At 43.2% G+C, this 13,925-nt stretch overlaps 1 protein-coding gene and 1 long non-coding RNA gene across 2 annotated transcripts in view; one reads left to right on the top strand and one right to left on the bottom strand.

The window, feature by feature from the left end:
* The window catches only part of LOC144580396 (uncharacterized), a 21,760-nt gene extending 14,955 nt beyond the window's left edge, over positions 1-6,805 (bottom strand). Inside the window, exon 1 of the long non-coding RNA XR_013529847.1 lies at positions 5,969-6,805. This is a non-coding gene — a long non-coding RNA (uncharacterized LOC144580396). The remainder of the gene's footprint in view (positions 1-5,968) is intronic.
* On the top strand, positions 6,084-13,925 carry PPP1R15B (protein phosphatase 1 regulatory subunit 15B). The gene is made up of 2 exons (XM_002760694.6): positions 6,084-8,493; positions 11,277-13,925. The coding sequence occupies exons 1-2, from the start codon at positions 6,571-6,573 to the stop codon at positions 11,496-11,498; spliced, it is 2,145 nt and encodes a 714-aa protein (XP_002760740.1). The 5' UTR covers positions 6,084-6,570; the 3' UTR covers positions 11,499-13,925.

The raw sequence follows: 13,925 nt of genomic DNA, 5'->3' as shown, positions 1-13,925 counted from the left end.
GGCAGGAGAATTGTTTGAACCTGGGAGGTGGAGGTTGCAGTGAGCCAAGATCATGCCACTACACTCCACCCTGGTGACAGAGTGAGACTCTGTCTCAAAAAAAAAAAAAAAAAAAAAAAAAATTAAAAAAAGGGGATAGGATCGGATCTAGGAGGCTTCTTGGGTTATAGTGGGATTGAATGTAGATTATATGGGTCCAGGTGCTAGTGGATTTGGTCAGGGAAAGATAAGGTGATTTCTGTCCAGTTGTATCTGTTTTTTCTTGAAGTATGAATGTGATCATAAACTGAGAATGTGTATTTATGGGAAATGCTAGAAATTTGAAGAAAAAATGTACTGTGAGAGTCTCAGAGTATAGGAGAAGCAAAGATTCTAGGGAACTGTGGTGGGAGTGCCACAGTTGATGAGATTTGTGATCACAAGGATGAAATGAGTCACTCAGCATGCCTGAGTGATCTTCTTGAGCAATGATTAGCTCCAAGGGTGCAGGTGAAGAATGAGTGAGTAGCTGGGCTTAACTAAGGTTGGAATTTTGCCAGGGAGTAGAGGGCAAGAGGGTAGTTTTAACACTGGTTCATGGAAATTCATGCTGCGTAAGGAGGGAAATGAATAGTGTGACAGATCACAAAAAGTGGTAAGAGCAATGGTTTATGGTCTCTGAGGGGTTGCCTGGCAGCTGAATAGGGATATCAGGGCAGTGTGGATTGGTAGGAGGCAGCAGCCATGGTGCGCAGATACTGGGATATCAGATTTTGGAGCTGGTGGCGACTCTGAAAAATCAAGAGCCATATACACTTTTACCTCAGGGCTGGAAAAGTCTTTTAAAATAAACAGAATTCACTGAGGTTTTAATTTTATCTGGCCAAAGTGCCAGTTAGCTTGACAACTGACGAACTTTTTGTCTTCACCAGCTTGCATGTGGCCTTGGCAACATGTTATCTCTGTGTACAGAGCTGGCCTCCCTCTGCCCTCTAGCAGGCTTGGGAAGGCTGAGTCACACTTTTCCAGCTGAGAGGAAACAAGGCAAAGTCACATTCTCAGAGGTAGCTCTCAAGTATTTTAATTTTAAAACTTTTTTTTTCATAAACTTGTAGATTGTCGCTCAGGTTTTTTCTTTTCCCTTCCCTTCCTTCCTTCCTTCCCTCTCTCCCTCCCTCCCTCCCTCCCTTCCTTCCTCCTTCCCTCCCTCCTTCTTCTCTTTTTCCTTTCTTTTCTTTTTTTTTTTTTTGAGATGGAGTTTCGCTCTTGTTACCCAGACTGGAGTGTAATGGCGTGATCTCGGCTCACCGCAACCACCGCCTCCTGGTTTCAAGCAATTCTCCTGCCTCAGCCTCCCCAGTAGCTGGGACTACAGGCGCACGCCACCATGCCCAGCTAATTTTTGTATTTTTAGTAGAGACGGGGTTTCACCATGTTGACCAGGATGGTCTCGATCTCTTGACCTCGTGATCCACCTGCCTCGGCCTCCCAAAGTGCTTGGATTATAGGCATGAGCCACGCGCCCTGCCTTCTTCCTTTCTTTTCTTTCCTTCTTTCTCCTCCTACCGTCCCTTCCTGCCCTCCCTCCCTCCCTTCCTCCCTTCCTCCCTTCCTGTCTTCCCTTCCTCCCCTTCCCTTTTTCTTTCAAGACAAGGTCTCATTCTGTCACCCATACTAGAGTGTGGTGGCATGTTTTCAGCTCACTGAAATCTCAACCTCCTGGTCTCAAGTTATCCTCCCACTTCAACCACCCCAGTGGCTGGGAACACAGGTGCACACCACCACACTTGGTTAATTTTTTGTAGAGCCAAGTTTTGCCATGTTGCTCAGGCTGGTCTTGAACTCTTAGGCTCAAGCAATCGGCCCACCTTGGCCTCCCAAAGTGCTAGAATTACAGGCGTGAGCCACCATGCCTAGCCTAAATACTTTATGATTGCATTTTCCCTCTCTAGGACAACTTCCAACATAAGGAAGAATAAAAATTATATATCCAATGACTACATGGGAAAGGGGAGGCCCATTCAAGAAAGTTTTAAGAAATTGTTTTCAGGGGTATATGCTATTAGTCAGTGACAAAGTTGATAGTGGAATGCAAGAGGCTTGCTCTTAAGGAAGATGACATTATTTTAAAGTATTATTACTCTTCTGTTCATTAAACAAACATTTATTGGTTGCCTATTATGTGCCAGTCAACATACTACCTCAATGATTCTTAAACTTTCTGGTCTCAGGAAAAATTTATAATCTTAAAAATTATTGAGGGCCCCAGCCAGGTGCAGTGGCTCATGCCTGTAATCCCTGCACTTTGGGAAGCAGAGATAGGCAAATTGCTTGAGCTCAGGAGTTTGAGACCAGCCTGGGCAACATAGTGAAACCTCATCGCTACTAAAAAGAAAAAAAAAAATCCCAACCTGGCACACGTGGTGAAATATAAAATATATTTCACCCGTCTCTACTAAAAAAATATAAAAATGAGTCAGGCATGGTGGTAGGTGCCTGTAGTCCAAGCAACTTGGGAGGCTGAGGCAGGAGAATCGCTTGAACCTAGGAGGCGGTGGTTGCAGTGAGCTGAGATCGCACCACTGGACTCCAGCAAGGGCCACAGAGACTCCATCTCAAAAAATAATAATAGAATAAAAAGAAAAAAAATCAACTTGGTGTGGTGGTACACACCTGTGATGCCAGCAACTTGGGAGGCTGAAGTGAGATCACACCATTGCACTCCAGCCTGGGTAACAAGAGCGAAAACTCTGTCTCAAAAAAAAAAAAAAAAAATTCAAGATACTGAAAAATGTTCATTTAGGCTGGGTGTGGTGGTAGGCACCTGCAGTTCCAGCTACTTGGGAGGCTGAGGCAGGAGGATTGCTTGAGCCAAGGAGTTTAAGGCCATAGCATTCTGGGATTGCACCTGTGAATACCCACTGGGCAACATATAAGACCCTGTCTCTAACAGTAAAAACAATAAAATTTTATTTTATTTATTTATTTTGAGACAGAGTCTCACTTTGTTGCCAGGCTGGAGTGCAGTGGCACCATCTTGGCTCACAGCGACCTCTGCCTCCCGGGTTCAAGCAATTCTCCTGCCTCAGCCTCCCAAATAGCTGGGACTACAGGCGCATGCCACCATGCCCAGCTAATTTTTGTCTGTTTAGTAGATACAGGGTTTCACCATGCTGGTCAGGATGGTCTCGATCTCTTGACCTCGTGATCCACCTGCCTCAGCCTCCCAAAGTGCTGGGATTACGGGTGCGAGCCACCATGCCTGGCCCAAAATTTTTAAAAATTGAATTAAAAATAATAAATCCATTACATGTTATTAATTAATTTATTTTTTGAGGCAGCATCTCACTCTGTTGCCCAGGCTGGAGTGCAGTGGCAAAATCTTGGCTCACTGCAACCTCTGCCTCCCAGGCTTGAGTGATCCTCTCACTTCAGCCTCCGGAGTAGCTGGGACCACAGACGTGCACCATCATGCCTAACTAATTTGTGCATATTTTGTAGAGACAGGGTTTTGCCATGTTGCCCAGGCTGGTAATGTTCAATTATTTTTCAAAACTAAAAAGCTTAGTGAGAAGAGCGGCACTGTCTTACATTTTTTCCAAATGTCTAAATATCTGGCTTAATATAAAATGGCTAGAATCTCATATCTATCTACTTTTGCAGTCATTCTATTGCTAGATCACACACCATGTATCTTCTAGAAGACTTCACTGTACCTTCACGACGAAATGAGAGTTAAAAAGGAAAAGAAAAGCTTAGAATTATTATGAAAATATTTTTGGCCTTCAGGACTCTCTGAAAGGGTTTCAAAGCAGGATCCCCAGGGGTGCCCAGAGTATAATCTGGGAACCACTTTGCTAGACAGTTGGATACAGCCCTCAAGAAGTTCAGGGACCAGCAAGAGAGAACATTTACAGGTATATACAATACAATGTATTAAGTGCTCTAAGAGAGCAGAATAATATAAGTGCTGTGAGGGATCCATTAACTCTGGCTGGAAAGGTCAACGAAGGCTTCAAGGAGGAGCTGACATTTGAGTTGGATCTTGAAGAATGAGTAGGTGTATAAGAAGAAAGGTGCAGCTTTTCTTGGCTGAGAAACAGCATGAGTTAAGGCATGAAACAAGGAGTACAGGTAAGCCCAATGCTCCTAGAGTATAACACGCATGAAGACAAGTGACAGAAGAGGAGGCTAGAAGAGCACAGTGGGAGGGCAGGCTGAATAGAGCCTTATTCTGCAGGCAACGAGGAAACAACAGAGGGCCAGAAAGCAGAACCACAGAAGAATATTAGCTAATCTTTGTGCCCCACTCTGTCTAGGCTAGGCATTGAGAAAACGTAGTTTTCTTTCCAAGCCATTGAAAGAGGAAATATTAGCCTTGCTTTACAAGAAACAGGCTTCCAGTAACGAATTTGCATACTTGGATCTCTATTATGAAACTGACTTCTATTGTTAATACATTTTTTCTGAAGTTCTTAGGATCGAGAAGTGAGATTTTCCAGAGGCATGGGTAATAATACAAGGTAAACAACACAAACTGAGTCCCTCTTGGCTTCCTAGAAAGTGGTTGTGGTCAGGCACCATGGCTCATGCCTGTAATCCCAGCACTTTGGGAGGCCGAAGTGGGCAGATCACGAGGTCAGGAGATAGTCACCATCCTGATCAACATGGTGAAACCCCGTCTCTACTTAAAAAATACAAAAAAACTTAGCTGGGCATGGTGGCGCATGCCTGTAATCCCAGCTACTCAGGAGGCTGAGACAGGAGAATTGCCTGAACTCAGGAGGCGGAGGTTGCAGTGAGCCAAGATCGCGCCATTGCACTCCAGTCTGGGTAACAAGAGCGAAACTCCGTCTCAAATAAATAAATAAATAAAAATACAAAAATTAGCCGGGTGTGGTGACACCCGCTTGTAGTCTCAGCTACTTGGGAGGCTGTGGCAGAAAAATCACTTGCACCCCCTGTCTATATAAACAATATGCAAAAGTTGAACGGCCCGGTGGCTCATGCCTGTAATCCCAGCACTTTGGAAGGCCAAGGAGGGCAGATCACGAGGTCAAGAGAGCCAGACCATCATGGCCAACATAGTGAACCCCCCCCTCCACTAAAAATACAAAATTTAGCTAGGCCTGGTAGCGCGTGCACGTAGTCCCAGCTACTCGGAGGCTGAGGCAGGAGAATCGCTTGAACCCGGAAGGCGGAGGTTGCAGTGAGCCGAGATCGCGTCACTGCACTCCAGCCTGGTGAGTGAGACTCCATTTCAAAAACAAAAACAAGCAAACAGAAAGAAATTAGCTAGGTGTGGTGGTGCGGGTCTGTAGTCCCAGCTCCTCCGGAGGCTGAGGTGGGAGGCTCGCTGGAGCCCAGGAGGTTGAGGCTGCATTGAGCTGAGATCCTACCATTGCACTCCAACGGGGCAACAGAGCCAGACCCTGTCTCAAATAAACAAATGAATAATAAAAATCTAAGACTACGAGAAGCCTACAGTTGGCCTACTGGGCATTCAAACTTTCATGGATTGAAAACATTCGAGGAAAAAAAACACAATAAAACATACAAATAAATACAGTATAACAACTATAATAGCACTTGCATTGTATTAGGTATTATACTTAATCTAGGAAGATTTAAAGTATCTGAGGTGTATGTAGGTTATAAACAAACACTTGTCCATTTTACATAAGGGACTTGACCATCTGCGGATTCTGGCGTCTAAGGGGTCCTGGAACCAATCCCCATTGCATACCAGGGGATGACGTACACATGTTGGTATGTATTAGGCCATCAAAAGGCCTCCGGGAAATTCTCGGGTTATCTTGGAAACTCTCTCCCCAAGCCCTTTAACCCAGAGGGCTGCGGGGGCGGTCTCCTAGGAGACCACAGTAACCCAGAGGGCTGCGGGGCGGTCTCCTAGGAGACCGCAGAGAAACGACTGCGCATGCGTCCATCCCGCCGGCTGATGCAACCTCTAGCTGCTGTGCCCACCTACCTCGAGTAAGGAAGCCGACAGGGAAATCTGGTGAGACCAATCGGCAGCCACACGGATGTGGGCGGAAAGACCCGCCCCTGTGGGCTTAACGAGTGACGTTAGGCGGCGCGGCGCTAGTGGCGTAGAGGCCCGGCAGTCCTGCGTCTCATCCGGCGGCCGAGAGGGGGGTGTCCTGCCGGCGCGCGGGCTCTGCGGCCATTTTGGGCTTCTCTTCTACCGCGCCCGTCAGCGAACCCAGCTCTTCCGGTGTGGCGCTGCTCAGGGGCTTTTCAACCCTGTCACTCCGAAAACCGCCGCCGAGGCCGCGGGCGGGCTCCTGTCCATGTTGTTGACGCGTCGAGACGACTAGGGAACTTCTTTCCCTGCCGAGATGGAAGTCGCATCAGCCGCCGCCTCCTGCGCGGGCCGTTCCTCCGTGTGTTCTGCCGCCGGCTGCCGCATCCGCTGCCCTCTGTGGCTTTTCTGCTGGCTCAGAAATCGGCCTGGAGCACCGACGCCACCGCTGGGCAGGGCCGAGATTCTGTAGGCTTCCTCCGAGTTCCGTTCGACCTCCAGCCGCCTAGCGCCGCGGCCCTACCTGAGAGACTGCCGAGAAAAAGGAGATGGAGCCGGGGACAGGCGGATCGCGGAAACGGCCCGGCCCTCGGGCGGGCTCCCGGTTCTGGCTACCCCTTTTCCCTTGGCGATCGCAAGCAGGCTCTTCCAAGTTCTCGAGGCCTCTTGCCCCGGAAAACTCCGGGAACCCCACACTGCTTTCCTCGGCCCGGCCCGAGACTCGGGTCAGCTACTGGACGAGGCTCCTTTCCCAGCTCCTTGCGCCGCTCCCCGGATTGCTTCAGAAGCTGCTGATTTGGGGTCAACTTTTCGGTGGAATGTTTCCGACCAGATGGCTAGATTTTGCTGGAGTCCACAACGCCCTGAGAGCCCTGAAGGGACGGGAGAAACAAGCCGCCCCCACAGCGCAGAAATCTTTGAGTTCGCTCCAGCTGGACCCCTTGGGCCCCTTGGCTACCAGTCCCCTTGATTGGTTAGAGGAGGGGATCCACTGGCAGTGCTCGCCCCCAGACTTAGATTTGGAGCTTAAAGCTAAGGGAAGTGCTTGGGACCCCGCAGCACACGCTTTTCTCTTAGAGCAGCAGCTGTGGGGAGTGGAACTGTTGCCCAGTAGCCTTCAATCCCGTCTGTACTCTGACCGGGAACTTGGCTCTTCGCCCTCCGGGTCTCTAAACATTGAACGCATAGACAATTTCAGCGTGGTCTCCTATTTGCTGAACCCTTCCTACCTGGACTGCTTTCCTCGGCTAGAAGTCAGCTATCAGAACAGTGATGGAAATGGCGATTTAGTCGGCTTTCAGACACTAACCTCAGAGAGCTGCCGCCTGAGAGAGGACCACTGTCATCCCCAGCCGCTGAGTGCAGAGCTCACTCCGGCCTCGTGGCAGGGATGTCCACCTCTTTCTACGGAAGGCCTACCAGAAATTCACCATCTTCGCATGAAACGGCTGGAATTCCTTCAGCAGGCTAGCAAGGGACAAGAGTTACCCACCCCTGACCAAGATCATGGCTACCACAGCCTGGAGGAGGAGCACAGCCTTCTCCGGATGGATCTGAAACACTGCAGAAATAACCCAACACAGTTTGTTCCTCCTGCCGGAGACATTCCTGGAACCACCCAGGAATCCACTGAAGAAAAAATAGAATTGTTAACTGAAGAGGTTCCACTTGCTTTGGAAAAACAGAGCCCTTCCAAGAGCTGTCCCTCTTGTGAGATACCTGTGGAAAAGGAGCCTGGAGAGGACCGAATAAGTGTGGTTGACTACTCATGCATAGGAGATGACCTTCCGATTTCTGCCAGACCAGCTTGTAGTAACAAACTCATAGATTATATTTTGGGAGGTGCATCCAGTGACCTGGAAACCAGTTCCGATCCAGAAGGTGAGGATTGGGATGAGGAAGCTGAGGATGATGGTTTTGATAGTGATAGCTCACTGTCAGACTCAGACCTCGAACAAGACCCTGAAGGGCTTCACCTTTGGAACTCTTTCTACAGTGTAGATCCTTACAATCCCCAGAACTTTACAGCAACAATTCAGACTGCTGCCAGAATTGTTCCTGAAGAGCCTTCTGATTCAGAGAAGGATTTGTCTGGCAAGTCTGATCTAGAGAATTCCTCCCAGTCAGGGAGCCTTCCTGAGACCCCTGAGCATAGTTCTGGGGAGGAAGACGATTGGGAATCTAGTGCAGATGAAGCAGAGAGTCTCAAACTGTGGAACTCTTTCTGTAATTCTGATGATCCCTACAACCCTTTAAATTTTAAGGCTCCTTTTCAAACATCAGGGGGAAATTGGAAAGGCTGTCGTGACTCAAAGGCACCATCTGAGTCCATTGTGGCCATTTCTGAGTGTCACACCTTACTTTCTTGTAAGGTGCAGCTGTTGGGGAGCCAAGAAAGTGAATGTCCAGACTTGGTACAGCGTGAAGTTCTTTCTGGAGGAAGAAGACACACACATGTCAAAAGAAAAAAGGTTTGTTTCTTGTCTTTTAACATGCCTGGTGTGTTCTGACTGGACATGGTTAAATATCGCAGCATGACTTTTTGGAGGCTTAGTAATGCATGTGTGTTTGAGGAAGGCCTCTAAATTCATATGCTTGGACTGAGAAATATGTAAATGACCCTTCTTCTCCTCTCCCTCACCCCCCACCGCCATGCACATTGTTCTTGTCCAAAACGTACATACCAGTGTGTGGATGTTAGCAGGAAACTGTCATTTTTATTTGGATTAGTAGTTCTGGGCTATTTCCTTGCAAGCATCAACTTCTCACACTTTTTTTTTTTCAGACTACTAAACTTTGTGTATATACGATTTAATTTTCTAGAGGTTGAAAAGGTCCTGTTACAGTCATAGAGTTTTAAAATGATTTTAAATGTGGTATGTTTGCAAATATTTAACATTTTGTTTGCATATAACAAGTGTCTTCATTCCTGTCCATTACAACCCAAAGGGATGATGATATCAAGTAGCACGTCAAATTTATCTGGTCGTTTGGCATGAAAGGCAACAGTAATTTCAGTGGTTTTGATATCACATGGTTATACTTGACAGTCAAAGCCAATACAGGAAGTGGTACTGCCTTTTCTTAGGAATGCAACGCAGTTATCAGTGGTCAGCTACAGATTAAACAGTGATGGCCACTTAACTTGGTTTATCTTGACTGGTTGTTTCCTATTCCCAGGCTAGTCTTAAAACTTCAGGCAGCGTTTTACTTTCATTACATTGTCAGGTTAGCCTTATCTGGGGAGTCTTTTGAGTTAGTTTTTCTTTATTGTTGATTCAACTGAAGTTACTAATTGAAATCTCCCCAAACTCAGATGTCTATTAATATTGTAGAGGGAAAGTTTGTTTAGTTTCCTATACCGTTATTTGGAAAGAAAAGATAGTGGGCGAGTCATTATTGACCTCGGATTCTGCAGCACTGGCGAGTTTCCGGTGGACAGTACCATAATCTCTTGGCTCCAAATGGCCAGCTTAATACTTTGAAATTATTCCTGGGTAGAAAATACCTCTAAACGGTGATAATCTTATGTCTTTAGGGCAAAATAAATTTTAGTTCACACTTTGTAAATGTCATGGTAAAAGAGCTTTTCTCATCCTTTTGTCAAGGGGACCCTGACAAAATGACCTATTTAGAATGAATAGGTAAGAAGCAAAGTGGGGCAATGGAAGGAGCACTTGACAGCTGGAGACCCGAGTTCTCTACCCCTCAGTGGTGAAGGCTGAGAGAGTTGGAAGGCAGCCAGACTTGGGAAGTTACCTAACTCTCACTTACGATGGGAAAAATAGTATCTATTATACAAGTTACTGCAAAACTTAAATGAGACAAATCAAACTCAAAATTTATTGTGCCTTGCCTTTAAATGCTAGTTCTTATTGAGAGACCTCAGGCCAGTCTCATGTCTAATTTTAGCTTGCTCATTGAAAAATGAAATGACTCTGAACTAGAAGCAGAATTTATAAATGATTTTGTCTGAATGTGATAGGATTATTTGACAGCCTTTGACTACTTGCCATTGGTATAGATGGAATATGGTGTATGGGATACAGTGAGTCTAGAAAAACCCTTCTTCCTCTGTTTTCTTATCCGCATGATGGGGTAATAGTCCATACCCCATAGGGTTACTGTGAGGATTAAATGAAATAAAAATGTAAAACTCTTTGAAAAGCGCTTGGCATGTGATAACACTACGTTTTTATTTAGACATACGTCTTAATGACACAATGAATGAGTAATAATCAAACTAGAAAGCAGTATCTAGTAAGGTGTTACATACCTGCTAATTGTCCTCAGGGGCATCCCTTGGCCTGATGTAAAGGGAGGGAACGAAAGTAGTAGGCCACAGTGGGGTTAGCTGATGTAACTGTTAAACATACTTTAAAGCAAGTATTTACTTTTGGAGTTTGATATCTTAGAAAAAAACGATTAGAAATTAAGTAGGGATTAAGTAGTAATGAGTAGGGATTGTTATGTATATTAGAATCAATTTCATGTATGTATAGTGATAGCATCTTGAATACAAAGGTTTTTAAAATCTTATAACGTTTCTTACAGTAACATGGCGTTAAAAATACTAATTTGGCTGTACTTTGTTTATTAAGTAACGTTTTCTCTTCTATATTGTGATTACCAAAGTAGTAATATAAAAATAGTACTACATGTTGATTTAAAAGTTAGAAAGCACTGAAAAATGAAAAAAAATTTTAAAAGGAAAACGAATAAAAGTAAGCAAAAATATTGTTAAAGCCTTTATGCTGTGATGAAAACAGTGACTTCCGGGGATATAGTGGTTATTTTCAGAAATGTTTTGCTTGTCATTTTAAGGGAAGAATATCACAGAACTGTATTTCTCTAAGGATTAAAAAATAGCAAGGGTTAATAACAGCATGAAAAATTCAGTTCCCTATCTGGATTCATTTTATTAACACCAAAAGCTAACGGCCGGTAGGGCACGGGGAACAGGGGACAGACAACTCTGTGTGTGTGTGTGTGTGTGTGTGTGCATTACACAGGTAGATACAGATAAATGAGAGATATAGATAGATGAAAGATACATATCTCTATATGAAATATTTAGGTGACATTTGATGACTGTTTCATCCAAATGCCATCTAGTCAGAACTTGATACTATTCTTAGCTGGGAATAGTAAGATATTCTATATTCTGAAATAATTGGTAGCATAAAGGGTTATTGACCTCAATGCTAATTGTAACATCCTAGAGAGTTGTTGAAATTTGTCTTTGTCTTTGTAGGTAACCTTCCTTGAAGAAGTTACTGAGTATTATATAAGTGGTGATGAGGATCGCAAAGGACCATGGGAAGAATTTGCAAGGGATGGATGCAGGTTCCAGAAACGAATTCAAGAAACAGAAGATGCTATTGGATATTGCTTGACATTTGAGCACAGAGAAAGAATGTTTAATAGACTCCAGGGAAAATGCTTCAAAGGACTTAATGTTTTCAAGCAATGTTAAGATGGGTTGACAGCCTGTAGTCCTAGCATACACTACCTCTTACCTGAGAGGTGTCTTTTAAAAACAAATCTTGGCAGCTGTCCTTTGACATTTTTGTTTGTTTGTTTTAGAGGAAATATAACTTGGATCTAGTTTAATTTTTTTTTTTTGCAAATACCCTACTCCGAAACATTCAGGTTTGAAGCCAGCCCTGATAATGAAGGATTAAGTAGCATTTCTAATCCTCCCTTTTTTGATTTAGTTGGATGTGCTTTTAAATGTCCTTTGCTTGCTTGAGTGAAAAGGGGGCCTTTTTGAGTTATCATTTTGCACTTTCAAAACTCATTTTCTTGGAAAACGATATTTATAGGACTTAAAACCCATTTTCATTCTAATCTAAATTATGTGTGCCTGTCTGAAAACTTTGGGCTCTTTTCTGTTTCTTTCTCAAAATTCAGAAGTTAATGGGCTTTGATGTTTTTCTCTATATTTTTTTTATTTCAATGATTTGGCCTATCTACCTTAGGCTAAAACAATACCCTTGTGTATGCTACCAACTTAAAGTATATTATTTTGTGTCACTTTTTTTTTTCTTGTAAAAATGACTTGGGTTGAAAATAATGTTCTACCTAGGAAATTTCCAAGAACTGCCACAAAACTCGAATGTGCAGTACTTTACTACTTTGGGAAAGCTGCATCTTTCTACCACATTTTAACATCTAATGTATTTAATTTCTTTGCAAACTGTTCTTTGGAGAGGGTTCTGTATATGTTTTCGTAGTTCCCAATTTAATATAGTTCTTTGTATCTCCTAACAGGTTGAAGTTGTTGTAAAACACTCTGGAAAGTAATAGTTACATCACAAGCATTTATTTTTTAAACTTAAAAGCCTAGAATTTTCCTAGGAAGAAAGAGGAGACATCTCAGAGTAATTTGATTTTGGTATATGTGTTCTCAACAGAAAGCCAGTGTTAGTGAATAGCATGCCTCAGCACAGTCACTTTGAAAACTGTCAGGACGTCACTGTAAAATTGTTCTGAGTTTTCAGGCAGTTCTGAATTTTCACATTTGAAATGTAAAATATAAACTTCAGTCAATATCCAGGTTTATTGTGTCCTGCTATTTAATAATGAGAGAAGTAATGGCAAGGTCCTTACTTTCAGGAAAGAAGTATAAATTAATGACTAGACAGTCTTAATATCTTTAGCCCAAAGTTTCCTTTGAAGTCTTTGCATTGACTGGTTGTGTTAGGTTTATTTGTTTAGCTTTACAAGGTACACATGAGTTAGGTTGATGGCTTGTTAACCAACTCTTCAGTGGACTGCTTTCACTCCGTGTGCTTCCTATCAGGGAAAACACAAGTAGAATAGGTGACCTCTTAGCTTTGAACTTAATAAGTGTGGGGATGAATTTTTCATCAGAAGTGCTTACAGGGTTACTACCTCAGTTTACAATCTACCTGGTCATTATTTTATTTCTATCTGGTTTGTTCTAAGAACTGCTTCTAGTGTTTATATATTCATACTTAAACACATTGAGAATGCAACACCATAAAAGTTGGTCAGAGTTTTGCAGAGCCCTTATTCTGTGTGTTTTGTGCACCTCCACTTCAGGTAATGATAGGGAGCACATTTACAGGCTGGTCTAATAACATGAAAACAGGCTAGTGTCAAGTACCAGCTGTGTCAATTGGAAAGCAGGCATCATTTGCCTTGAAAAAGGCTTTTTGACAACACATAGGCATTCTTTTAAAACCAAGCTGAAGCATTTTATTTCCGAGACTTACATTGTGTTTCCTGTTTCTGAAACCTAGCACCTCTGCGTGTTTGAAAATAATGAGACATCTTTCATTGGATTTTGGGAGATTGTCCCCATGGGATTCTAACCTCACTACCAAATGACTAAAAGCTTGATTAAGAATTCTTCCATATACTACCCTCCTTTAGAAGAAGTGATCAGAAGGTGATGAGAAGGACAGAAGAGACTGTTTTAAAGTTAGACTGAAGGAGAAAAAAGCAAAATGCTTGTTAGTTTCATCCCAATTCTAGTTGTTAGAACAAAGTTAAACCCCCATAATCTTACACAGAAAATCCTTGGAGGTTTTAATTAAACATTTTACACATTTATAATCTTGTTAATGGTGCTTTAAGTGTCAATGTAGCATGTAAAAGGCTTTGTACAGACAGGAAAAAGTTCCATTTCTGAGTGATGAAATGTGGTAACACTTCTTCATCTTTAACTTGAAATCAAAACTATCAGATTTTATTTTTGTATAATTTAAGGAAGGTAAATTTAGGGGACTAGAAGACTAAATTGGCTTCTACAGATCAATGATTTAAATGTAACTAGTTTGTTGGGTTTTATAGTTAAAATTATATTTGTGTATATAACATAACTAATCTGTAAATTGTAATAAAAATATTTGCAATTATTAAACGTTAAATGATA

This window comes from Callithrix jacchus, chromosome 19, assembly GCF_049354715.1.
Source record: "Callithrix jacchus isolate 240 chromosome 19, calJac240_pri, whole genome shotgun sequence".
NCBI lineage: Eukaryota > Metazoa > Chordata > Mammalia > Primates > Cebidae > Callithrix > Callithrix jacchus.
The sequence above is the reverse complement of the archived record's forward strand: the minus strand, read 5'-3'. Positions and strand labels throughout refer to the sequence as shown.

What these genes read in the sequence shown, in the direction of transcription:
- PPP1R15B (XM_002760694.6), top strand. Translation starts at nt 6,571, where the DNA reads ATGGAGCCGGGGACAGGCGGATCGCGGAAACGGCCCGGCCCTCGGGCG. An exon ending in CACATGTCAAAAGAAAAAAG is followed by an intron (nt 8,494 to 11,276) that starts GTTTGTTTCTTG and finishes TTGTCTTTGTAG; the next exon opens with GTAACCTTCCTTGAAGAAGT.